The sequence below is a fragment of the Callorhinus ursinus genome, unplaced genomic scaffold (assembly GCF_003265705.2).
Source record: "Callorhinus ursinus isolate GAN/ISIS: 27379988/994484 unplaced genomic scaffold, GSC_fseal_2.0 scaffold26, whole genome shotgun sequence".
NCBI classification, from domain to species: Eukaryota; Metazoa; Chordata; class Mammalia; order Carnivora; family Otariidae; genus Callorhinus; species Callorhinus ursinus.
The window spans coordinates 24,579,142-24,603,951 of NW_027397088.1; the positions used below are offsets into that span (position 1 = coordinate 24,579,142).

Genomic DNA, 24,810 nt, shown 5'->3' on the forward strand with positions numbered 1-24,810 from the left:
AAGCATCGCACCTTTCTGATTAATTCTTTTTTTATAGAGTGAGATCCCTAAGTGGCTTCCAGTTCTAAATCCCAGAGTTCTGATTTAGTCAGGAGCTCATGATAGCAGCCCCACAGACCATCACTAAATATGGACAAGGCAGCTTGCTCCACCTCTCCCTGGAGCCTTCCCCCTATAATTACTCCCCTTGCGCCAGGAAACCTTGGAATGGAAACATTTATTTACAAATAGCTACATTTAGGTGTGAACAGCACAGTTGCCTTTGCCGTAGACTGCTAGCAGCCCGCACTGGTCTTTGTGGGAAGCCCAAGAGCCTGCACAACTGGTACTCAACATTTCCAGATTGATGGTAGGGCTCCCTGACTTACAGTCTGTTCTGTATGCCGTGCTCCATGATGCCAGTGGCCCAAAGTCACATTTGGTTTAAATAAAGTATGCTGGTCTGCAGCATGATCATCGTTGGACGAGGCCAAGGAAGATCCTCAGGGCTGCAAAATAGATGCATTGTCTCTTCATTTCAGTTGGCTGGCCCCTCTGAAACCAAACAAAACAATTCTGCTAAAACAAAGCCAAGGTAAAAATTTGAAGTCATGGAAATAACAGCCTTTATCTTGGCACATTATTTTGCGTTAAACCCACCCTTAAGTTGGACTGAAAGATGTTTTTTTTCCCCATTAGATAACCCCCATACAGAAGACTGCTATTATTAAGATGGTTACTTCTTTTTTTAGTCATCCTTCATGCTTAGTACCTTATTTGGGAATGAGTTGTTAATTTACTCTTCCACAAGAATCACACCGTGAGTGTTGCTTAGTGTTTACAAGGCAACCAACTGTGGGATCCCAGTGCGCTAGGGGACTCCACTTGTCACCACGTGGCTCAGAAGGTCAATCTTCCTGAGTGCCATTTGGTAACAAAGGGCAGATGGGTTTGGGGTGGGAGAGAGGAGCTGTCTCCAGGGCGAGTGTGTGGTCTGGAGCAGGTGCCAGGGGCGGGGTCTGAGGCCAGGGCGCACTTCCAGAGTTCCGAGCTGTTTTCCTCATGCAAAGATGACTCCCCCCTGCCCTCCTGTGTCTCACCAGCTGGTTGGCAGCAGGGAGATCATACGAGGACACAGTTTTCCACCAGTTGCTTCACTGGGAGCTGAGAGCGGCGTGGACGTGGGCTGTGTGTGAGAGCGGGCCCCGGGGACCTGCAGAGGTCAAGGTGCTGAGCCAGGCAGGAAGCCCCTGTGAAGCAGCTTTTCTCAAGACAGTGGCTACTCTGGGGCCTCCTTGTTGAAAGGGGCGCAGAGCCTGAACAAACTGTTTTTGTGGATGCCCCCGTCCTTGCCTTGCAAGCAGATGTTTTGGTTTCATTTTCTGGGCTTGGGCCTGGCTGTCACACATAGTCACTGTTGGGGCTCCATTGGTGACTGAAACCCAAGTAGCAGGCGGATGCTGGACTTCCCTCCTTGCCTTTCTCTCGGGTCAGCTTTCCGGCCCCAGTTTGAAAATCTGGGTTTGAAAACAACAAAACCAGATGCCCTCCAGGCGTGTCGCCGTTAGAAGCCAGCATGGGTGGCCGCGGGTGCCCGGGTGCTGCGCTCATGTGCACTGGGGAAAGCAGACCTGTAACCCAGGGCTCGAAGATAGGCTGTGAGTTTCGAATTTTCTAAGACACACTGGCAGCTGTCTGGATTTTAAAAAAGAGTGCTGAATAGAGGTAGTAGGATGTTATTTTTTAAATAAACATTACCTTCTCCTTTTTCTAGGAACTATACATTGAGATTTATGCCGATCCCTATGTATGATGCTTCTCAAGCCCTAAAAACAAACCCTGAAAAAACAGAAGAGGCTCTGCAAAAGGTATCAGAGAATCAATAGTTTCATCATAAATTCACGTTTGAATCGAGTTTTGTTAGTAATAATTTTGAACATACGAACAGTACTTTGTGTTTCCCAAAGCTTTCTTTCACGTGCGTTTGTATTCTTGTGATCACAATTGGCATAATGTATGGCTGGGGAAGGAATAACATAAGAAAGACGAAAGCTGGGGCACCTGGGTGACTCAGTCAATTTAAGTGTCTGCCTTCGGCTCAGGTCATGATCTCAGGTCCGGATTTAGTCCTGCATCGGGCTCCCTGCTCAGCGTGGAGTCTGCTTCTCCCTCTGCCCCTCCCCCCTGCTTGTGCTCTCTCTCTCTGTCAAATAAATAAGTAATGTTGTTTAAAAAAAGAAGAAGAAAATTTGTCATGAAGTTTAAGTGGAATAACATTCTTACACCATCAGCATTCTAGTACTTAGCCAGAGAGAGCCTCTTGTTCATCCTTCAGAGACTGTGGAACTGAATGTCAGCTAGCACAACCTTTAACCTCAGCAGCTAGACCCTTCCTTTTCTTTCTTTTTTTTTTTTAAGATTTATTTATTTGAGAGAGAGAGAACAGGAGGGAGGTCAGAGGGAGAGGGAGAGAGAGAATCTCAAGCAGACTCCCTGCTGAGTGTGCTGAGCATGGAGCCCTACACAGGTTCGATCTCTGGACTCTGAGAACATGCCCTGAGTCAAAATTGAGTTGGGCTCTTAACCGACTGAACCACCCAGGCGCCCCACTTCCCTTCTTTTCTTGTTAAGAAATTTAGGATATGGATGAGATCTCCTTGTACCATCTTTGTTTATAGATGTGTCTAATTCCACACCCATTCCCACCTCCTTTCTGACAACCCCAGAGGATGATGGGGATCTCCCCCTTCGAAGTCGAGCCATCCCTGGTGCCCGTGACCCCAGTGTCTCCATCTGGGCTGGAAACTTGCCCTGAGAGGCATTCTCTCGCTTTGCCACATCTCCATCCTTCTCTTCCTATGGCTATGGTTACCTTTTTCGATTTTTAGGTATGCTCAAGGATTTCCCATCTGGAGAAACCTACTCCACCTTTACTATGGGGGTGGCTGGGACATCTTTGAAACCTTCCCTCCCTCTTCGTTCGCCCATCTGGTGGTACCAGCCAGCTTCCCACGCTTGACTTTTCTTTCCCACGTCTTCCATAGCCATGCCATCATCAGGTTTACAGAATCTACAGCATAAACCTCTTCCTTAGCTCTCTTCCCCTCTCTTCCTATCACAGATGCCTTTGTTCAAGCCTCATCACTTCTCAGCAGGATTTGTGTTGTTTTCTTGGTTGCAGTCAAAAAGAGCCATCTTCTTTCACAGCAGATTTGAGCAGACTAACCTCTTCAGCCCACCTCTCCCCATTCCATCCCTGCCCCTTAGTGGCTTTTAGAGTAGAACCTCCTCTCCTTGAACTGGCGTAAAATTGTGCCCAGGATCCGCCTCCTATCCACTGCCTCCTTCATCTCTTACCAACCCTGCCTCTTTGCCCTGCTCTACTTCAGGGAACTTGTTAGAGTTGCAAATTCTTGGGTCTCAGAAATGGTGGGATTCAGCAGTCTGTTTTTACAAGCTCTTCTGGTGGCTGCAAAATTGGGAATCACTGCTCTGATCCAGAGGATACTCATGCTTTCCCCAGTACCTACCACGTGTGTCTGTCAAGGTTGAAGGCAAGTGTCAGCTCATCTGGAAACTTTTCAGAGCCTCTTTCCTCCTCTGTGTAGGGGGTCTTCTCAGAATTTCCTGCGCTTGTCTCTGTCACTGGCCTTGTGACATCCTTTACGTTACCTGACTCCATATATTTGTTTCTCTCAGTGACTATGAACTCCTTGAAGGCAGAACCTATGTATTTTTCATCTTTTTAGATGTTCAGCAGCTAGTACAGTGCCTGCCATACATGCTTGGATACTCCTTAGACTTCATTGAATAAAAGGGAATAAGGTAGGGTGGGGGGAGGGAAAGCTGTGATGTGGCAACAGAAATCATCCAAGATTTGTATTCAGAAGATCTGACTAGGGGCGCCTGGGTGGCTCAGTCGGTTAAGCATCTTCCTTCAGCTCAGGTCATGATCCCGGGGTCCTGGGATCGAGCCCCGCATCGGGCTCCCTGCTCAGTGGGGAGCCTGCTTTTCCCTCTCCCTCTGCTGCTCCCCCTGCCTGTCCTCTCTCTCTCTGTCAGAAAATAAAAAAAATCTTAAAAAAAAAAAAAAAAGATCTGACTAAATCAAACTCTTTTCAGCTTTGTCATTTACATAAGTTACTTAATTTTTCTGAACTTTGGTTTCTTCATCTATATAAAACACACAGCTAGACAGGAGCTATGTTTAGCTGACATTTAACATACAGTTCATGCTGGGTGCCTGACACTATTATAAATGCTTTACATAAATTAACACTGATAATCTATAAAATAAATCCATGAGATAGGTTTGCTATATCCCCATTTTGCACATAAGAAAACTGAAGGGCAGGACGGCCAAGTAATTTGACTGTGGTGCCAGGGACCAAACCAGTTAGTATATGTGGAAAAAAGTTTGTAAACCACAAAGCAACATAAAAATGTTAGACCTCTTTATAGTTTCCCAAAGGAGACTAGCAACTTGTAACAGAAGACATATCCTAGAGACACCAGGTTTCTGGGTTTAAATCTGACAGGTCAAGAGTTTGGCACTCATCACTCCCATCTTCACAACAAGAAAAAAGCTGAACAGAAGAAAATTGGTGACTCTTCTCAGATCCGTCAAAGAATTGAGGCAAAAGCAAAGTAGACCGCCACCCTGGAAACTGGACATGTGGGAATTCAGAGAATCACAGTGAATCAAAGCCAAGATCGGCTTACCAGGGGCAGAAGCTAATGGGGTCAGTAACTCAGAGGAATGCTTAACCGGCAATTGAGGAGTTGCTGGAGGCTTAGTGTGGACTAGTTTAAGAGTTAAAAACTCCTAGGCGCACCTGGGTGGCTCAGTCAGTTAAGCATCTGCCTTCTCCTCGGGTCATGATCCCGGAGTCCGGGGATTGAGCCCTGAGTTGGGCTCCCTGCTCAGCGGGGAGCCTGCTTCTCGCTCTGCCTCTCACCCCACTCGTGCTTGCACACTCTATTGCTCAAAAATGTAAATAAAATCTTAAAAAAAAAAAAAGTTAAAAACTCCAGGGGCCCAATCTTAGTGAGGTCCTGATCCCTTCATGTTCTTTACCTCCTAGAACCCCACCAGGTCATCACAGGAAAGACTGGAGAAAAATCCTGTCATGTTTCTGGTAGGGGGAAGGGGAAAAGTAGCCATTTTGAAATCTACCTAGAACATTCCTTTGTTTGTAACAGATGCATACACTCAAGAGAAACTGCTCTATCGGAGCCTTATCTGATCTAGCGAAAGACAGACAATCCCAGCCTTCCTGTTTCACGGAAGGGAAGAAAGAAAAAAAAGAAAAGGCCAAGAAATACTTTGGCAGGTCACAGCCCAGGGACTCAGGCCCACTAAATCAAACCTAAATTTAATCATAAGATTATAGAATTATTCCCTTCCCTAACACCTAACCAGCACATCAAGTGTTGTAACAGTGGATTACAAATGAGCAAAGCTGTAAGACACTCTATTTAAGAAGGGATTTCTAGGGAAACCCCAAAGCAACCAGGGAGATAAAAACAAGGACATGGGAAGAAGTTAAAGTCTTTTTACTTTCAAAGTGTTCGGCATAACCCAGCTTCTAGCCAGATTAACATGAAATTGCACATTAAAAGCCTGATCACCTCAGTTTGTATTACCAGATACATCAGACCCAGTCAACGACAATGACAAAAATAAAAAAATTTTAAGACATGCTAAAAGGCAAGGAAAAAAAAACACATTATGAAGAGATAAAGCAAACATCAGAACCAGACTCAGATATGACACAGAATTTGGAATTATCAGACAGAATTTAAAATAACTGATTAGTATATTAAGGGCTATCATGGAAAAAGTAAAACCCATGCAAGAACAGATGGGTAATGTAAGCAGAGAGAAACTCTAAGAAAAAAATCAAAAGGAAAATCTAGAGGTCAGAAACACTAACAGAAATGAAAAATGCCTTTTATGATCTTGTCAGTGGGCTGGACACAGCTCAGGAAAGAAACATTGAGCCTGAAGGTAGGTCAATGGAAACTTCCCACTGAAAAGCAAAGAGAAAAAAAGGAATGGAGGGCAAAACCAGAACAGAATATCCCCAAACTGTGGGACAGTTACAAAATACAGAGCATCCATACAGTGGGAATGCCAGAGAAGAAAGACAAGGGAACAGAAGAAATAGTTGAAATAATAATGACTGAGAATTTTCCAAATTTAATGATAGATACCAAACCACAGATTTAGGAATCGCAGAGAACACCAAGTAGGATAAATACCCCAAAAAACCTACATGGGGGCATATCATATTTAAACTGCAGAAAACCGAAGACAAAAAAAAATTCTTGAAAGAAGGTCGGGATGGGGGGACCACCTTACATATTGAGAAATAAGGATAAGAATTATAGCTGACTTTGGGTCAGAAATCACACAAGCAAGAAGAAAGTGGAGTGGAATATTTAAAGTGTCAAAAGAAAAAGACCTAGCAGCCTAGAATTCTGTATCTAGCAAAATCTTTTCTTCAGAATTAAGGGAGACGGTGCCCGGGTGGTGCAGTCATTTGAGTGTCTGACTCTTGATTTCAGTGCAGGTCACGATCTCAGGGTCGTGAGGTCGAGCCCTGCATCGGGCTCCGTGCTCAGCACAGAGTCTGATTGAGACTCTCTCTCTCCTTCTCCGTCTGCCTCTCCCTTCCCCGCCCCCCACTCTCTCTCTCTCAAATAAATAAATAAATCTTAAAAAGTAAAGGAGAAATCAAAACATGCAAAGATAGCAGTGTTATGAGGAGAGGGAGAAGTTGATGATACCGTATTACAGGGAACCTGCACTATTTGCAGATTGGTACAGTGGACTTGAAATGGTTGCGTATTGCAAATGCTAGGGCAACCACTAAAATAATTTTAAAAGAAGTGCAGTTAATATACTAAGGAAGGAGAGAAAAGTGTAATCATATACGGTCCTTAAAACCAGAGAAAGCAGAAAAAGAGGGGAAAATAAAAGAAGAAACCAAAGAAATGCCTCATCTGCACGTATGTTAATTGTAAAATTTGTGTTTTCTTAAGTGAAAATTTGGTGACTTTAAAAGTGATCATTATCAGGGTTTTTTTTTTCTATGACACTTACTATACTCTTGTATAGTAAGTTTTCATTTTAACAGAACTCTATTCCCTGGAAGAAATATGCTCTTTAGTTTTACTCTACTAAAGAACAACATTGTGATCCTGTAATCAATCTTTAGAAGTTTTGTTTTGTTTTAAATGTAAGATTCCTACACTGAAATGCAGGTCTTTTTGCCTTTTATGCCGCTGCTGTTTTCAGCAGTGACACTGAAGGTGTTGATAGGCTCTGGGTGGCTGTCCCGGTCACTGCTGCCCAGGGGGCCTGGCAGACATGGTAATACCACTTTGGTCCCTTTTCCTCCCATTTGGCCTCAGTCGGGCTGTCCATCCTCAGCCTGTGGTAGGCGGGGTCTCTGTCCCTGGTCTGGAAAGGTGCAGGGAAGGAAGGTTTATCCTGCTAATCCAAGATGTGAATACTTTCGTTGTTATTCTTCCTTCCCCTTGCACTGGCTTTTAGAAATGAGCTTTGAATATATTTCCTTTTTTTTTGAGATTTTATTTATTTGACAGAGAGAGACAGGAAGAGAGGGAACACAAGCAGGGGGAGTGGGAGAGGGTGAAGCAGGCTTCCCGCTGAGCAGGGAGCCTGATGCGGTGCTCCATCCCAGGACCCTGGAATCATAACCTGAGCCGAAGGCAGATGCTTAATGACAGCCACCCAGGCGCCCCTGAATATTTTTTTTTTCTAAAACGATTTCTCTCCAGGCTTAGTCTGTACAGCATCATTGGTGCCCCTTGGGAAGGTCTGCAAATGCATGGGCCAGCCTTGGGTGCACGACCCGTATGTGAGCCGAGCCTCTCGTATAAGCTGCTCTCACAACTGGCTCCCAGACAGTGCTTAAGGAGACCAAATGTAAAAGGATAAATAACAAAGCAAGAGTACCCAAAGCTGGGTGACAGTGTGGGCCTGTTATATTTCAGGCAAGAATCTTGTTTTTGTTTTTGGCAAAAACATTTTCCATCGATGGTAATGTCACCTTGGGAAGAGATGACTTTTTGGGAAGTAGCAAGAGAAAATGAATGTAGTAAAATGTCATGGTCTTAACGTGTCACTTTGTTTCTTTTCAGTGATCTCTTCATTTTTATAATTCCTTCATTAATGTTTAGTAGAAAGGTACATTTTGTTCTGCTTTATGGTTTCCAGGGATGATAGTAATTCCAGTCTGTATTTTAATTGTCTCTAATTGGTGTTAAGTAGTAGTCATTTTAGCATATGGAAAATTAAAATGAAAATGTAATAATACTGAGAGCCTCACAGTTATTAGAAGTTCTTAACCAGGGAACAACAGTGGCAAATTAAAAGCCAAATGGTTAAGTGGTATTATTAAAAACAAATGAAAACAACAACTGGAAAAAAAAAAACCCAGATGGTGCAATTACTGATCTCAAATCCTTCTTTGCAGACATCTTCATACATGTCCATCAGTCCCAGTAGTTAACCCTGCAGTTCTTGTTCAATGTATACCCCTTGCATAGTCTTCTTAAACACTTCATTTTAATGTAGTCATCATTTGTGTGTTTGAACCTTTAATAGGAGATTGTGTGTAAAAATACAGACTCTCAAGCAACTTCAGATGTTCTTATTTTCTGTGGAAATCTGTTTTATTTTCTCTACTTTTGCAAAATCAGTCCTGTTGTTGAGATAATATGAAAACCTCATGAATTAATGAAACTAGTATATGTCTTTGAGTTGTACTAGCCTGTGGCCTTCAAATTTTGTACCTATTTTCTCCTTTCTTCCCTTCAAATATTTAGTTTTCTTGGTGCCAGTGGATTCTGCCTCCTAAAGGCTGAGAGTTTCAGAGGGTGCCATCCATACACCTTGGGGATAGTTATTTAGCTTTGCAACTGTTGAGTGGTTAAAGACTCATGAGGGAGAGATTGTGATTATGTGCAAGAAAGCAGGGAGTCGCTGCATGGGATCTCCAGCCGCGTGGGCACTTAAACACTTGCTTACCTTTGTCAGCTACCGAGTCACACACAATTACTCCCATGATCTGCAGGTTACATCTCTAACTCACACACCAAGAGTGCATCACAGTGATGGCCCGCTTCCCGACTCCTGTGTTGTATGGAGTCAAGGCACAGGCAGGAGTGTGAATCAGAGCTTTGGTTTCAAGTTCAGCACCTGGCTCTTTCCCTTATTATTTCACCCTCTGCTGAGTCGAAGTGTGTTCTTGAGAGATCTATGTGCTTGCTTTTCAGATCGAAAACTATCTGCTCCGGAATCACGAGACCCGAAAATACCTGCAAGAGCAGGCCTACCGCCTGCAGCAGGGCATTGTCACCAGCACCACGCAGCAGGTAAGAGAGCACCGCTCTCCCCGGCTCGCCCGCAGCGGCCACTTTTCAGAGCAGGGGCACAGGGTCTCTGTCCCCTGAATCATCCGCAGTGGGACAGTACAAACTGGTTTCTGAAGATGATGACAAAGGGAAGTAGAGTGCGGGGAAGATGTAGGGTGAGGAAAATGTAGGCTGATTCTAATGCTAAAAATGCGCTTTTAATTGCTGATGGTTTTGTGCCTTTTAAAATCTTAAAGCGTACCAGAGAGACTCAAAGGGCGGCTATCTTACAGGATAACTAAAACTGCTTCTTTGCATCCATCCCAATTACTGGAAGCAAGTGAGGTGATGTCATCAAAGTTCAGAGGGGGATTTATTTATTTGGGACCATGAATTCTACTCCTAGCCACTTATAAAGCAGATACGAGGAGAGAATTAAAATGGGTTCAGACATGGGCTCAGAAATTTGACCCCTGATATTCCATATGCACAAAAAGTTCTTTGAGGAAATTCTCTAGCGTAACGATGAAAAATAAGAGAGTATGCAGTATGAGGTGTAAATAAGAACCTGTAGCAGAAATGAAATCCTTGAAGTCACAAGAGTTGAAGGAAAGCTTTTAAAAATTGGACAGTCTGCTGGGGGCTGCAGGATTAAAAGTCACGGGATTACATTTCTTTCTGTGGAGATCCCATAGTCATAATTCTGTAACTGCATTTTAGTTGGGTTTAAAGTTTTAATATCAACTCAGACAAGAAGGGAAAACCTCACTATTACGTTAAAAAAAAGTGAATGTTAGAAATCTTAATGTAAAAGTATTGATACTAACTAAAATTAGAAATTGAAGAGGGAGAAATGCGGGTGGGAGTGTTAAGTATGCTGAATTTTTAGTTTTTATTTTATGGACTCAACTTCTTTTCTGTCATTCCTTCTTAAATCAAAAGTACCAATATAGTTAACCATACTGGAATTAAAATAATATACTTAGAAAAATACAAATGTAAGTCTACTATTTAAGTTTCAAATGGGAGCCACCAGAAGAACTTAAAAAGCAACGGGTTTCCAAAAGTGTTTATCTCAGCAGGGTGACTGGTAGGCAAAGTTTGCCATTTGAGACCATTTTTTTTAATGGTTTGCACTGTTTTCTTGTGCAAATGTCATTTTAAGTTTTTTGCTGTTGCTTTTTCTTAAAAGAGCAGCAGGTAAGAGAGCACCGCTCTCTTCATAATATTCCAAGTAGGTAAAATTATCTGGAAGACTGCATAGGTCTGCATAGAGGTTTGTTGAAGGGTTTTCACCAGGATGTGCATGAGGGTTATCTCAGGAGGTGTGATTTAAGTGAGTTTTATTCTCGTATACTTCACAGTATTCTTTGAAACCTTTATGGCATTGAATAAGAATACAAAGACCGTGTATTCTTTGTAAAAGACAAAGTAAAGCGATGTATATTGAGAAAAAAACACTAATTATGAATATTGGTGAGGTAGCCGGGAGTTTTGAAAAAGAAAACAAAAGTTTGCCCTTACCCATGCCTGAAAAATCTGTTTTTTTCCCCCTACAAGGGACTAATATTAGCTTAGTACTTTATGGTTTACTGTTATTTCCTGGTTTTAGTGGTGAACATTAAAAGCAATGAGAGTGCTAAAATCTTACATTGCATCTTTGCCTCGGGTTCCTTTATGAGCTGCCATAATGCAGGCTTGTCTTAATACAATATCCTTCCAACTCTCCCCCTCATTCACAGGGGATTTTGCCCATCCAAAAAAATTACTGCAGCAACCTTTAATGCTAATCCTTAAAAGTAAGTTTCGTCTTCTCAACCTAGAGGAAATGGTACACAGGGGTGGTAGTACACATGTTTAATTCTGCGTGAGTGGCATCTGTCTGAATTATTTGAGTCATTATGTAGTAAGTATATTGCCACCTTTTCTCTTTGGGGATTTCTTAGGACATTATGATTAGCAGTTTTCAGACTTTAATTGTTTCAGTCACTTTAAGAGAGATTTATCTCCTTCTTATTGAAACTTCTCAAAGTTTCCAGAAATCTGAATACAGACAAAATAGACCTTCTGGCCAGTTGTGTAGCCAGTCATCATTCCCAGATGGCACTAAAGGTATTACAATGACATCTCATAACTGCTCACGTCTTCCTTTAGGAATGACCTCTGTAAGACTCCGTACTCTCCCTTTGCTTTCAGTCTGTTCTTTTCCATCTCATAAACTCTCTTCATCAGAAGTCAGCAGATCTTTTCTGTGTACGTGCGTCATAGTCACTATGTACGTGAATGAGGTGGCTCTTCCAATAAAACTTTATTCATAAAAACAAGCCTGGACACACCCTCACCCACATGGTCTTAATTTATTTCTTTCCAGTCCTTTTTCCTATGTGGATTTTTTTTTTAAACCCTGAAGTAATAAAATATATATACTTTGGGGGAAAAAAAAAAAACAGGCCCAGAATTGCCTGTAGTTTGCCAAACTCCGCTCTTCTCACTCTGAAACTTTTCTGGCCATTTAAGAAAAGGGAGAAGGCAGTTTTATTGCCTAGAGCTACTTACCCGACACATTCTCTTCCCACCTCACATGTACAGTTTTTATACTTGCTTTCTTGACTTCTTTGCTATCCTGTCACTTTGTAACCTTTCCAAATGTGTCCCTATCTGTACTGAAATGTTTCTCTCCATGGTCTCCTGGTCACCAAGTCCCTGGGCTTTTTCTCCCCCTTCATCTGTTAATGAGAGGAGGCAGGATAGTGTAGACGACCCCGATTGAAGGACGGGCTCTGCTTTCCCTGTGGGTGTAAACTGAGGTTAGTCACTTAAACCTGTTTCAGCCTTGGTTTCTTCATCTGTGAAGTGGGGTGGGCGAGGGGGAACAACACGTCTCTGAAGATGCTGGGGGATTCACTGAGATAGAGCAGGGGAAGTACTTGGCTTTTCACCAGTAAACCGTTAATGTTTGTTGCTGTTATTAGTCTTATTGTCACAATTATCATCACGATTAACTACCTCATTCTTCCTAAGACTCACTGCTTCACTCATTGACAGTGTGCCATTTTGAATATCTTTCTGTGCTCTTGGTTGGGTCTTATCTGTCTCCTTTCTACATGACTCTTACCCTTTCATCTTCCAAATGCAGTCCTTTTTCTAAGTTTTGTACATAGTGCTTCTTTTCTTCAGCTGTTTTATCTACTCTTACCATTTTGGCGCTCCAACTGTGGAGGACTCCTGGGTCTATCCCTGTTTTTTTCCAGCAAGTTTTATCTTGTCAACACTAGCATTTCTGAGATAGGGGGTGACTAAGACGAAACTCCTCCCTGGAACTCCTGATTTTACCAGTTCTCTCAGTGGCATCATCAGTCACTGAGGGTAGAACCGTCGGGGCCATCTTGGATGTCTCCTTTGCCGTGGCCAGCCAGTGGTTGCTGTGCCCACCCATTGACCTTCCAAGTGTCTTTGCAGTTGTTCTTTTTTTCTTTTTTTTTTTTTTCCCAATTCCATTGCCAGCCCTCTTGCTCAGGTGTTTTTATCAACTCACTCCTAGATCTTCTTTTATAAGTACTACGGAAACTGGTGTATCCATCTTCCATGTCTCCTTCTGCTCTCTACAGCCCATGTCCTTTGCATCAGGCAGGGAAGCTGAGTCACCCAAGAGTGCTACGGGGTGAGGATTTTTAGACCCTCATAGTTGTGGGAGGAGCCGGGACCAGATGCCTCGTGCCTCATACACCTGTTCCATCTCCTTAGCCTGTGCCTGAGTCTCTCACTCTCTTGCCTTAGCCGAACTTTTCCAGTCCCATCTCCCACAATAAAGCACCCTGATCCTAATCAGGAAATAGGATTCGCAAGTGTCTGGATGTGCCATTGCTTAGGTTTATTCTTTTGCTTAAAATTCCCTTCTACTTTCTAAATCTGTAGATCGTTCAGGACCCAGTTGAAAAGCCACCTTCATCCTCAGCTAGATTGGATCCCTCCCTTGGCTGAAATCTTGTACATTTGTATCATTCCTGTGTTCACTGAATGCATACTTAGAAGGGTCTGCCGTGTGGCAGGCACCATTGTAGGAAATGGAGCTGAGCTTTGGCAGTGGACCAAATGAACAAAACGGGGTGCCCTTGTAGATGTTATATTATGAAGCACTCTCTATCTTGTGTTACTATTAATTGAGAATGCTTCTTTCCACTTCTAGGCTTTTAAGTTGCTTGGTGGCAAAAGGCATATCTTATTCCGGACTGTATTTCATTTGGTTTTAGGTGTTCAGTCTATTTCTCTTGAATTGGTTAAAGAAATTGACATGGGGAAAGATAGACTTTTCTGCAAATACGGTATTTGCTGGAACTAGGGACAGTTATAACAAGTGGAGAGCAACCAAAGATGGCATTTATTACTAAGAGCTCTAAGTTCTGGGGTGCCTGGGTGGCTCAGTTGGTTAAGCGACTGCCTTCAGCTCAGGTCATGATCCCGGAGTCCCGGGATCAAGTCCCACATCGGGCTCCCTGCTCAGTGGGGAGTCTCCTTCTCCCTGTCCCTCTGACCCTACCCCGCCTTGTGCTCTCTCTCTCTCTAATAAATAAATAAAATCTTAAAAAAAAAACCCACCTCTCTTATTTAAAAAAAAAAAAAAGAGTTCTAAGTTCTGACCTTGGGTTCTATAATAACCCAGTATATTTGAGAAAACCTAAGTAGTCACCAGCAAGTGTGACATGAGTTAGTGGTGTGATTTGGCTGCTAGAGAAGCCAGTTTGACCGGTACCACATTAATGGAAGTATATTTGCTACAGTAAAGAAGGTGCTGGCCCTGTTCAGCTTACCGATCGCCTCCTCCTGTGTCACAGTCTATTTTATTGAGAGGGGTATATTTCGTGAAGGTCCAAGATGGAAGAGACAATTCAGAGAAGGGGCCTGGGTGGGGAGAGGGTTGGGGGACCATAAGATTATCACCATAGTAGCATGGCAAGAGGACCCAGGAATATGAAGCCTGAAGAAAAACAGATTAGGGAAGAAGAGATACCTGTGTTGAGATGTGTGCTAGACCATCCTGTGGAAGGGAGCCTGCGATTGATCGACACGGTGTCCTTGGTGACCGCCTCGTGACACACATTTCAGGAGTCTCTTTGGGCTCCCGATTTTTAAGGATGACCAACTTCATAATGCCTCATCCACCTGCCTCTCAAATGAGTCCTGTGTGGCCTCAGACATGTATCAGTTCCTTTCTTAGTATGTGGTTTACTTGTCTCTTGAAATTAAGTATTGTTTCTTGGTAAGATCTAAATTATGGATGACTCTTCGCTTCAGGAAGCACAGATCAATACAACAGAAGAGTTAGAATTTACATCAATTAAGAAGATATTTTAAAACATATAGTTGGTTTTCTGCAGGGCGTTGTGAAAACGCATCAAGTTAAGATACGGTCGCTCCCAACATGCTTAGATTTTAGTTAGGAGCATTGTTCATACAACTTCTTTTTCCTGTGGGGAGCTCTGGGTCCTTTACTTCAATAACCGCAGGACATTTGATAATAATAGGAGCTGTTCTTAATGTACATTAATGTTGACTTAGTGACCCTGTGTCAAGGGAATAGGTGCTGTGAGTGGTATTACTTAACTGGGTTGTCTTCATAATACACTAGAAAAAGAAATGGGGTAGATGTTATGAACCTGATTTTCTAGAAGAGGAGGGCAGGAAGGATGGTGTTGCTGCCACTCTTCGTTCAGACTGTAAGTCTTCTGAGTGGTGTAGCCAAGTTTCTGTTATTGCAGAATTTATGGGGGAAGGAGGGCTGACTTTGGCTTCCTGTAGTTGTTAGATAATTCAAAATAGAGCAAGTGTGAATTTAAATAAAAAATATTACTAGATTGCCACCTCTTCTGATTGAATGATCAGATAGGATGGGACTCTGGATAGCTGAGGTCTCTGGAAGAATGAATAATTTTTGAAGAACATGAAATAGGCTATAGTTCTGATCAGAATACTGGAGAAACTTTGTAAATCACACTGTTTAGCTCTTTCTTTAGAATTCTTAGCTTGCTTCATGCTTCTCTCTATAAATGCAAATGCAAAAGGATATAATCTTGCCTGTCTGTGGTACTTTTTGTCTACAGTAGTGATCTACGACTTCCCTCAGGGCGTCACGCTTAAGTCCATGGAGTAACTGAAAATGGTTCAGATGTAATTAACCTGGGAGAGGGGCTTTCACGGAATAGAAACTAAATGTTGTCAACTTTATTATTGCCTGTGTTAAAATAATAGAACTTAAACTTGGCTTTTCTTGGGGAGGGGTGGCTTTTACTTTATGTGGAAAAGTACTTGATATAATTGAATTAGCTTTAAAAATATTAATTTCCAAGCACCTGGGTGGCCCAGTTGGTTAAGTGTCTGCCTTCAGCTCAGGTCATGATCCCGGGGTCCCAGGATTAAGCCCTGACTGAGGCTCCCTGCTCAGTGGGGAATCTGCTTCTCCCTCTGCATGCCGCTCCCCCTGCTTGTGCTCTCTCTTTCTCTCAAATAAATAAATAAAATCTTTTTAAAAATACTAATTTCCAGGGATGATAGGATTCTGTAATACTGGGACCAGCTGGCTGTGGGCACCATCTTGTAGTCATGTCAACCATCGCCAAATTACACAGCCCATTTCTCTGTTTCCTCCGTACCTAGTACTATGTCTGACATAGAGGGTACTCAATAAAAATTAAGGAAGGAGAGTTACTATCTAGCTAAGTGTCACGGAGTAGCCACGAAATTCTGAATCACCCAGAAGTGCGCACCTTTGTTCTACATGCTGCGTTTCCTAAGGCAGGAAGAAGGACGGAAGTCCCTGAGATGTTTCACTGGAGTTAGTGTTGCCAAAGGCTGCTGATACGAACAGATAAATTAATAACTGGCTATATATAAGCTCCCTTCTTGAATCTTCCAGTTAGAAGATGTTTTTGTCCTCATTCATTCTGTGTTTTCTTCTGTCTGAATATTGGCCACGCTGCCTCGGATGCTTGCTGTCATTTTCACGGCATGGAGCAGATGATTGACAGGATATGTGTGAAAGTACAGGACCATCTCAACTCTTTACGAAATTGTGCGGGAGACGCTGTCCAGGAAGACTTAAAGTCAGCGGAAAGGCTCATGCGTGATGCGAAGAACTCTAAAACGGTGAGTTTCACTTCAGGCTACGTGAACGTCTTACGTAATAAAAAGCTTTTTTGAACTTCAATTCTAGAAACTAGTTCCGATTTTTTTTAGCTTTCTACCCAATGTCAAGGTGACTAACAAGTGGCAGAGTGAATGGAGTTCCTCTTTGCTTCCTTTCTGTTCCCCAGGCTAATTACCGGTCATCAAAATATAGAATAAAAAGTAGGGGTCCCATGTGGTGACAAGGGATATCATCGGGTCCTGAAGAACTGAGAGGTAGAGTTGTAGTTTACGTGGGCAGCAGCTCATTTAAAATTATTCTACTTCTAAGCTGATAGCATGAAACTCCCCTCTGTTACCTCTAAAAGGAAGCTTCTTTCAAATTAGAATTTGGTCCCCAAAATGTGACTTCATGGAAAAAAGACTAATGGGGGTCAGAGAACCTGGAACCTGGGCCTGGCTCTGCTCTTGGTCACACAGCCCTCGAGTGTTGTGAGTAGGAGGATCTTGAGTAGCAAACACCTTCATATCCCAGAGGAAGACATCAAGAGGCACGGAGGTAACATACTGGTCCTGAACGCCAGTTTATTAATCTGTATGATGAGGCTTTGATCGAGAACAGATTCTCTCTAATAGTATTTCTTACCTTTTTCACTAACTCTGCAATGACTTTGGTGCTTATTTAAATAGTTACAGAGAGGTTATTTGTATTTTTATTACAGTTGTTACCAAACTTATACCATGTCGGTGGTACGTCTTGGGCAGGAACCAGTGGCTTGTTATCCGGTCCCATTCAAGAGACCCTGGAATCAATGGCTGGGGAAGTGACAAGAGTTGTAGATGAACAACTGAAGGTTTGTGGAGTTTCTCATGTTTTGGAAAATGAAATCGTTACGACAACAATGTGTGATTGCATTTCATACCATAGCGACTTACGTCTTAGAGATTTGTGTCTGTGTGCGCACGCACCCACGCACATGCATGCGTAGTAAAGATCGAATACTGCGTCTGTTCTAGCTCCGCTTCTAAGTGTGGGAATAGCTTCTTACCTAATGAGATTGGGTAAGACCTAGAAAATTCATATTTTTGATGGTAAATCTAAATGCACTTTATGAGTCACCATTGATGAGGGAATAATGGATTTCTACTTACAAGGCAGAAAGAGAAGTCTGCTTTAGGAAAAAATATCTTCTGGCATTCCGTTTGATTTAGAGAACGGCCAGGGGGTCGGGTGTTCCGTTTACAGTGCCCACAGGCTGCTGCTATGGAGAAGCTCCCTCTAGGTGAATAGGTAACAGTCCTCACAAGGGGCTGGTTGAAAGACAGGAAAGGGAGTTAGATGAAGTTACAAGGCACCCCGAAGTAAGCAGAGACTTGTCCACAGGCTCCCTGGCGGGGGGTGGGGTGGGGTGGGGTGGGGAGTCTCTGAAATGTAACCCAAGACTAGATTTTTCTTAAGGTAACTTCAAAACACAACTACACAGAGAAGTTGTACCTTCAGAAGGTTGTCCTCATTTCCAATCTGCCTGTTCAAGGATGCCTTAAAAAAACTTGTCTAAATTTCTATAATTATTTGGTCTGTTTTCTTCTGAGAACGAAATTGTTTCAGCTCACAGGGATTTAATGTGGGACTCAGCAATAACTTCGCAACATGATAATTACTCCGCTTGTAAATTAAATTAATGAGGGATAAAATGTTGTGGATTATTTAGGAGTTTAAGCCCCTCTTGTCTTCCTGTGTATGTAATAACAGAGAGACTCTTGCATGTTGTCTTTATTTTATTTAATGTGGGTATTTTTGCATCCGTTCTGAGTAGAGATAAAGGGGCAGAAAAAGGACGGGCTGGTTGGTACAGAGTTCTGCCAGATTATTTGTTACCTAATGGCACTTGTTTTATCTTCCATGAAGGATCAGTATGTAAGAAGGATAGTATCTTTGTTGCTGTTTATTTCTCACTTAAAAAATGAAACTTAGTCTGTGAACATTTAAACAATACTAACAAGTATAAAAGAAAGGAAAGTAAACAATCGCTTGAAATCTCAGGGTTAGCATCATTCTTAATATTTTAGTGAATTTCCAAATGTTCTGTGTCTACACACGCAGTTGTACATATATGCGTGGTTATACTGTGGTACAATGGCATGAATACACTTCAAGATAAGTGAATAATCATCATTTCATATAGTAGTACACTATATGGATCTACCAGTGTATTTGGGAACCTCTGCCCACCTGTGTGTGTCTCTCCTTTGCTTTCACGCAGAACGCTTCTCCTCTCACACTTCCGGTCACTGGATATGTGGGAGTCCCGTCCCCCCCCACCCCCCCTTTCCCCACCGAGCGATTCTCTGGGACACCGCCTGGGTGTCCGACAACTTAACTCAATTCTGACACTCTCTACCTGGAGAAGGTTCAGACCCCCCAGCTTGAGAGTTCAGTCTCACAGGCCTGCCCCCCCCCGCCCCTACTCCTGACGCCAGTGGCAAGTCTAGGTTGCCACCTGTGTTTCTGACTGATTGGCTGTGTAATTAAGTCAGAGCTGCCCGCGACACCCTGCCCAGGTGCGATGGCTTAGCTAGAGCGGCTCACAGAACTCAGGGAAACCAGTTTACCACTTTGTGAACGGATGTGATAAAGGGTACAGATGAACACCCCGAGGGAGGACGTGTACAGGGCAAGGTCTATGGGGGGGCGCAGAGCTTCCTGTCCTGGAGCACCCCTCCCCCCACGCCTCCACGTCTTCGCCGGTCTGGAAGCTTCATGTAGTCATGACTGATCATTAACTCCATCTTCAGCCCTTCTTCCTTCTCAAGACAATGAGGAGCGGGGCTGAAAATCCCGAAAATTCAGACCTTCTGATTGTGATTTGGTCTCTCGGTGACCAGCGACCAACCCGGAACCATTCAGAAGCCCACCCAGCGTCACCTCATTAGAACAAAAGACACTCCTAGCACCCAGGATATTACAGGGGTTTTAGGAGCCCTAGGTCAGAATCAGGGTCACAGGCGAAATTTTAGAACAAAAGATGCTTCTAGTGTTTTCTCTCAATTAGGAAATTACAAGGGTTTCGGGAGCTCTGTGCCAGGAACTGGGGCCAGAGAGCAATATACATATTTTCTGTTACAGCCGGCATTATTTATGGTCTAATTTCTGATTAATCCAGGTAAGGTAAATGCCTGTAACTGGCCCATTTCTACGTCAGATGGTCCCTTTCCTACTTCCGTCTGTGTTTGCGGATTGTTCAGTGCGGGTGGTTGTTCGTGCTGCTCACTGTCCCTGGTGCTAGTGTATTCATCTGTTCATGTTTGTCAGGATAGAGGATTGGAAAAATCTCATCTGGTCTTTCGGTTGTTGTTGTTTCTTAAATAACCTGTATAAGTCAAGTAATTTTGTTATCCACTTGACTTATTTCTTCCTTTTGAAATTGTATATTTGTATCTGTCATCTAATTTTTTTCCTTTAAAGTCTCTGGAGAGCTCCTTACGTCCTGAGAATTGGTTGGTGTTGAAATCAGCATGAAACATCTGGGCTGAAGCCTTTATCTGTTGGTGTAAGGCTCCAGGGTTCTTCCCGCTCAGTCGTGGAGGCCCGTACAGAAAAAGGGGCCAGAAACTCAGAGTAGTTTGGAATGCTGAGCCCGCAACATGGAGAGCAGCTGTTTTGGAGAATCCCACAGTCCTGTGGTGGGCTTTATGGGAGTGAGAAATAAAACTTTTTTTAAACCAAAGCCCCCCCCCGCAAAAAAAAAATCAGGGTGGAACATTGCATCAGGAACATCCCTGCCAAACAGCTTCCGACTGTGTCTCAACTGTGGGCACGTTATCCCACGTACTTTTCTCCGTTTCCTTCTCCGCACACTGAGGGGTCGGAATTGACTTGCCACTCGTTCTTGGGAGGGAATAGAAGGCAGAGATCTGAAGCGAAAGGCTTTTGAATTTTTCAAAGCCTGCAATGATGTCTGTCTATTTAGAACCAAAAATATTTTTCTGTAAATTCCTCACATTTTTTGATGCTGGCCTTTCTGACCCCTTGTCAGTATCAGCGGTGTTCTCCATCACTGTTTCCTTATTTGCAGGTGTCAGAGCCTGTTTCTCTCTGTTCTCATGTCTCGGAGGTCCCAGGCTCCTCCGTGGCCCGTTTTTGTATTCCACACTCCCTTGTTTTCTTTGCTCTCAGTCCTTTTTAGTTCTGAGTTCCCTTCCCTTTGGGAATGTCTGGCATGAATAGTAGCAAATCTTCAATCACAACTTCTTAATTAAATATTACTCATTAATTTCCTTGTAAGGGGTACAATAGATTTCTTTCAATAGACTGTAGGCAGCTCACTTCTCTGTTTCCCTCCAATTTACTAACAAGTAGACATCATTTTATTATTTAAAAAAAATCCCCACTTGTCTATTTTTTAAGATTTTATTTATTTTTTTGAGAGAGAGCAGGGGGAGGAGCAGGGAGAGAGGGACAAGCGACCCTGCGCCGAGCATGGGGCCCAAGGTGGGGCTTGATCTCACGACTCTGAGATCATGAACTAAGCCAAAATCAAGAGTCAGACACTCAACTGACTGAGCCACCCAGGCCCCCTCCCACTTGTCTATTTATATAGCCTTTCAAGGTCTTGATTTTCTTAAAATTATGTAGGAAAAAATTTTTTATTAGAATCCATATTGACTTTCTCACTAAACTACAGTGGTCCTTATTTACCTGACTACTATTATCCACTTTAGCTAAAAAAAAAAAAAAAGCCCTTTCTCTGTTTTCCAAATTCTTTAAAATTAATGTGTTGCACTAGCAAAAGCTGATGTGGATGGATTATTTTGTAAAAATAAGATTTTATGACAGTGAATTTTTAAAAAACTGGACAAGTAGGCCTGGGGTTGTGTCCTGAGCTTGCTACGAATCAACTTCTTCTAAGCCACTCAGCCATATATCCCCTGTGTCTAAGCATTGTCCTGCATGAAGGTCAGTAGTAGACATTTTGAATATTGGGTAATAATAAGTTCAGATAGCTCTCTGAGCCATCTTTCAGAAATATCCTTTCAGAAAAGCAATAGAAATGGCCAGGTGAGCCAGCCTTCTCAGCAGACTATCTGGAGGAGAAGAAAGCAATTAAGTTTGGAGAAATCCCTTCTTTGAAAAGAGGTGATATTTTCTCTGGGCTGACCTGTTTTAGGTGTTTTTAAAAGACAACTCTCTTCCTGTTTTCCCTGTTTTTTGATCCTAACGTTTATTCCTGGAGTAATAGTAGATGAATAAGTGGATTTGAATGTTTTAACATAAAAGAAACTTTGATTTTTCCCTTTTGGACTTAAATTTTAGAGTGCTTATTTTGGCCTTGGAAAGTCATGATTTCACTCCTGCCATACCCTGTGAAATATTTCACTGGTAAATTTCAGATTTACTAAGGAAATGAGGCGTGAGGGGTGTTGATGGCATTTTAGCAGGTATTCACTCAGTTTGGCTAAAAGAGTTCTCTGAGTTTTCTTATTTCCCTATACTTATTTTTTAAAGCAAAAGGAAGATTTCAGGGCACTTTAGTGTAGAAGTTGTATTTGCTTATGGTGAACTACAGCAAGTTATTTGCTCACTGCAAGATACGGGAGTGTAGCCACCACGTTAAGGATATTCATCCAATTTACAAATATTATATAGGTTTTCTGAGTATTGTTAGTTTTAGTTTTACAGTTAGGAAATATAGACCCTCATAACTAACATTGGGGAGATACATGCAAAGTGAAATCTGATGATCACATTTCAAATGCAGGGCCTGCTCAGTTTAGATTGTCTGAAGGTAGTATAACATAGACTAACAAAATGAAGACTGTGTAAGAAAAGTTAAGAAACATGGTTAGAGTGAGAAAGTTTACCATAAACCTAACTTAGATTTCCAGAAGGAAAGCGAGAACAGCAAAAGGTAACAGTTGAAGAGATGGTGGCTGAGAATTTCAGGCATTGATGAAGGATCAGAATCTTTCGGTTCAGGAAGTCCTGTGAAACCCATGCCAGATAGATAAAAGCAAATCCATGTCTAGAATCACATAACGAAAAGTGAAAAGCACTGAGAACAAAGAGCACATATTGCAAGGAGCCAGAGGAATGGAAAAGCTGTATTACTTAAAAAAGACCAACATGAAGACCTACAAGACAGTTCCCAAATCAACAGTGGCTGGAAGCCAAAGACAATGAAAAGAATATCTTCGTGCTTACGAGAGAATACAGAGTGTAAACCAAGAATGATATATCCAATAAAACCTAATTTTTAAGAACAAGTATGAAATGAAAACATTTTCATCCAAACAAAAACTGAGATGTTTACTCTTAACTAGACTACACTAAATAAACACCTAAAGGCTATACCTTGGGGGCACCTGGGTGACTCAGTCAGGTAAGCATCCGACTCCTGATTTCAGCTCAGGTAGTGATCTCAGGGTCGTGAGATCGAGCCCCACGTTGGGAATCCACACTCAGCGGGGAGTCTGAGGATTCTCTCCCTCTGCCCCTATTCCCCTCTCTCTCACTCTCTCTAAAATAAATGTCTTTTTTAAAAGATATACTTTGGGACAAAGGAAAAATTATCAAAGAAAGAGGGTCTGAGATGCAAGAAAGAATAACAAGCAGGGAAAATGCCAAATTTGGGTAAAGAGAAACACTGACTATAATCAACAGTGTTAATGCCCTGTTTGTGCTCTAAAATTAAGAAGAAATAAAATACTAGAAGCGAGTAAGTCAATAAGGAATGAGGAAAAACAGTCTAAGGTCCTAGGCATATACTGGAAAAGATTTAAGACATTCGCATTAGACCTGCATTGTCCAGTGTATCCTCTGTTAGCCACTTGTGGTCATTTAAATTTTAAGTGACATCAAATTTTAAAAACTTACGATGCAGTTTCTCAGTTTCACTGGCCATGTTTAAAGTACTCGATAGCTATGTGTGACTGGTGTCTCTCTTATTGGTCAGCACTGATCAGCTCAGGAAGTTCTGTTGGACGGTGCTGCTTTAGATAGGAAGTAGAGTATCTATGTTAAAGTATCTCGTGTAACCACTGAAACAGAGGCACTAAACTGGGGGTTATATTGCACGCCTAGAGGGGTATCAGGAAGTATTGAGATTATTTTGGTTTGTCACAGCCATCAGCATGGGCAGGTGGCAATGAACCTAACCATCCTGTAATACAAGGCTCAGTTCCACACCAGAGGAATGCTCTTGTCCAGATCTAGTGATAGAATAGAAGAGGCATCAGTGGGAATAAAACAGATCATTGAATGAGCCAGTTTACCAGAAATACATAATTTCAATGTATATGTGTCTAATCCTATGACTCTGTGTATATTAGAATAAGTGGACACAATTACAAAGAGAAATTGACAGATTCACTATTGTGGTAGAAATCTTTGAAAATGACTACCATTAATTGGTCAAATAAATTTAAAATAATGATAGAGAATATTGGATAACATGAACAAATGGAAAGCTATCCCATGCTCATGGATTGGAAGAACCAATATTGTTAAAATATCCATACCACCCAAAGCAATTTTCAGATTTACTGCAATCCCCATAAAAATTCCAACAACATTTTTCACAGAACTAGAACAAATAATCCGAAAATTTGCATGGAACCACAAAACATCCCAGATAGCCAAAGCGGTCTTCAGAAAGAAGAACAAAGCTAGAGAGATCACAGTCTCAGATTCGAGGTACACTACAGATCTGTAGTGATCAAAACAGAATGGTACTGGCACAAAAATATACACATAGATCAGTGGAATAGGATAGAGTCCAGAAATAAACCCACACTTTTATGGTCAATCTATGACAAAGGAGGCAAGAATATACAATAGGGAAAAGACAGTCTCTTCAACAAATAGTGCTGAGAAAACTGGAGAGCTACATGCAGAAGAATGAAACTGGACCATTTTCTTACACCACCCACAAAGATTAACTCAAAATGGATTACAGGCCTACACGTCAGACCTGAAACCATAAAACTCCTACAAGAAAGCTTAGGCAGTAATTTCTTTGATCAGCCATAGAAACATTTTTCTAGATATGTCTCCTCAGGCAAGAGAAACAAAAGCAAAATTAAACTTTTGGGATTATACCAGAATAAAAAGCTTTTGCACAGCAAAGGAAACCCACCAACAAAACAAAAAGACAACTTACTGAATAGGAAAAGATATTTGCAAAAGATGTGTCTGATAAGGAGTTAATATCCAAAATATGTAAAGAACTTCTACAAGTCAGTGCCAAAAAAACCAATCTGATTAAAATGGGCAGGGCACCTGAATAGACATTTTTTCCAAGAAGACAGACAGATGGCCAACAGACA

At 42.2% G+C, this 24,810-nt stretch overlaps 1 protein-coding gene across 1 annotated transcript in view; it reads left to right on the top strand.

Moving 5' to 3' along the window:
- Positions 1-24,810, top strand: part of CARMIL1 (capping protein regulator and myosin 1 linker 1) — a 318,183-nt gene that overhangs the window by 212,047 nt on the left and 81,326 nt on the right. The window contains exons 23-26 of the mRNA XM_025890957.2: positions 1,754-1,847; positions 9,289-9,387; positions 16,378-16,506; positions 17,208-17,343. Coding sequence (XP_025746742.1) covers positions 1,754-1,847; positions 9,289-9,387; positions 16,378-16,506; positions 17,208-17,343 — 458 coding nt within the window. The remainder of the gene's footprint in view (positions 1-1,753; positions 1,848-9,288; positions 9,388-16,377; positions 16,507-17,207; positions 17,344-24,810) is intronic.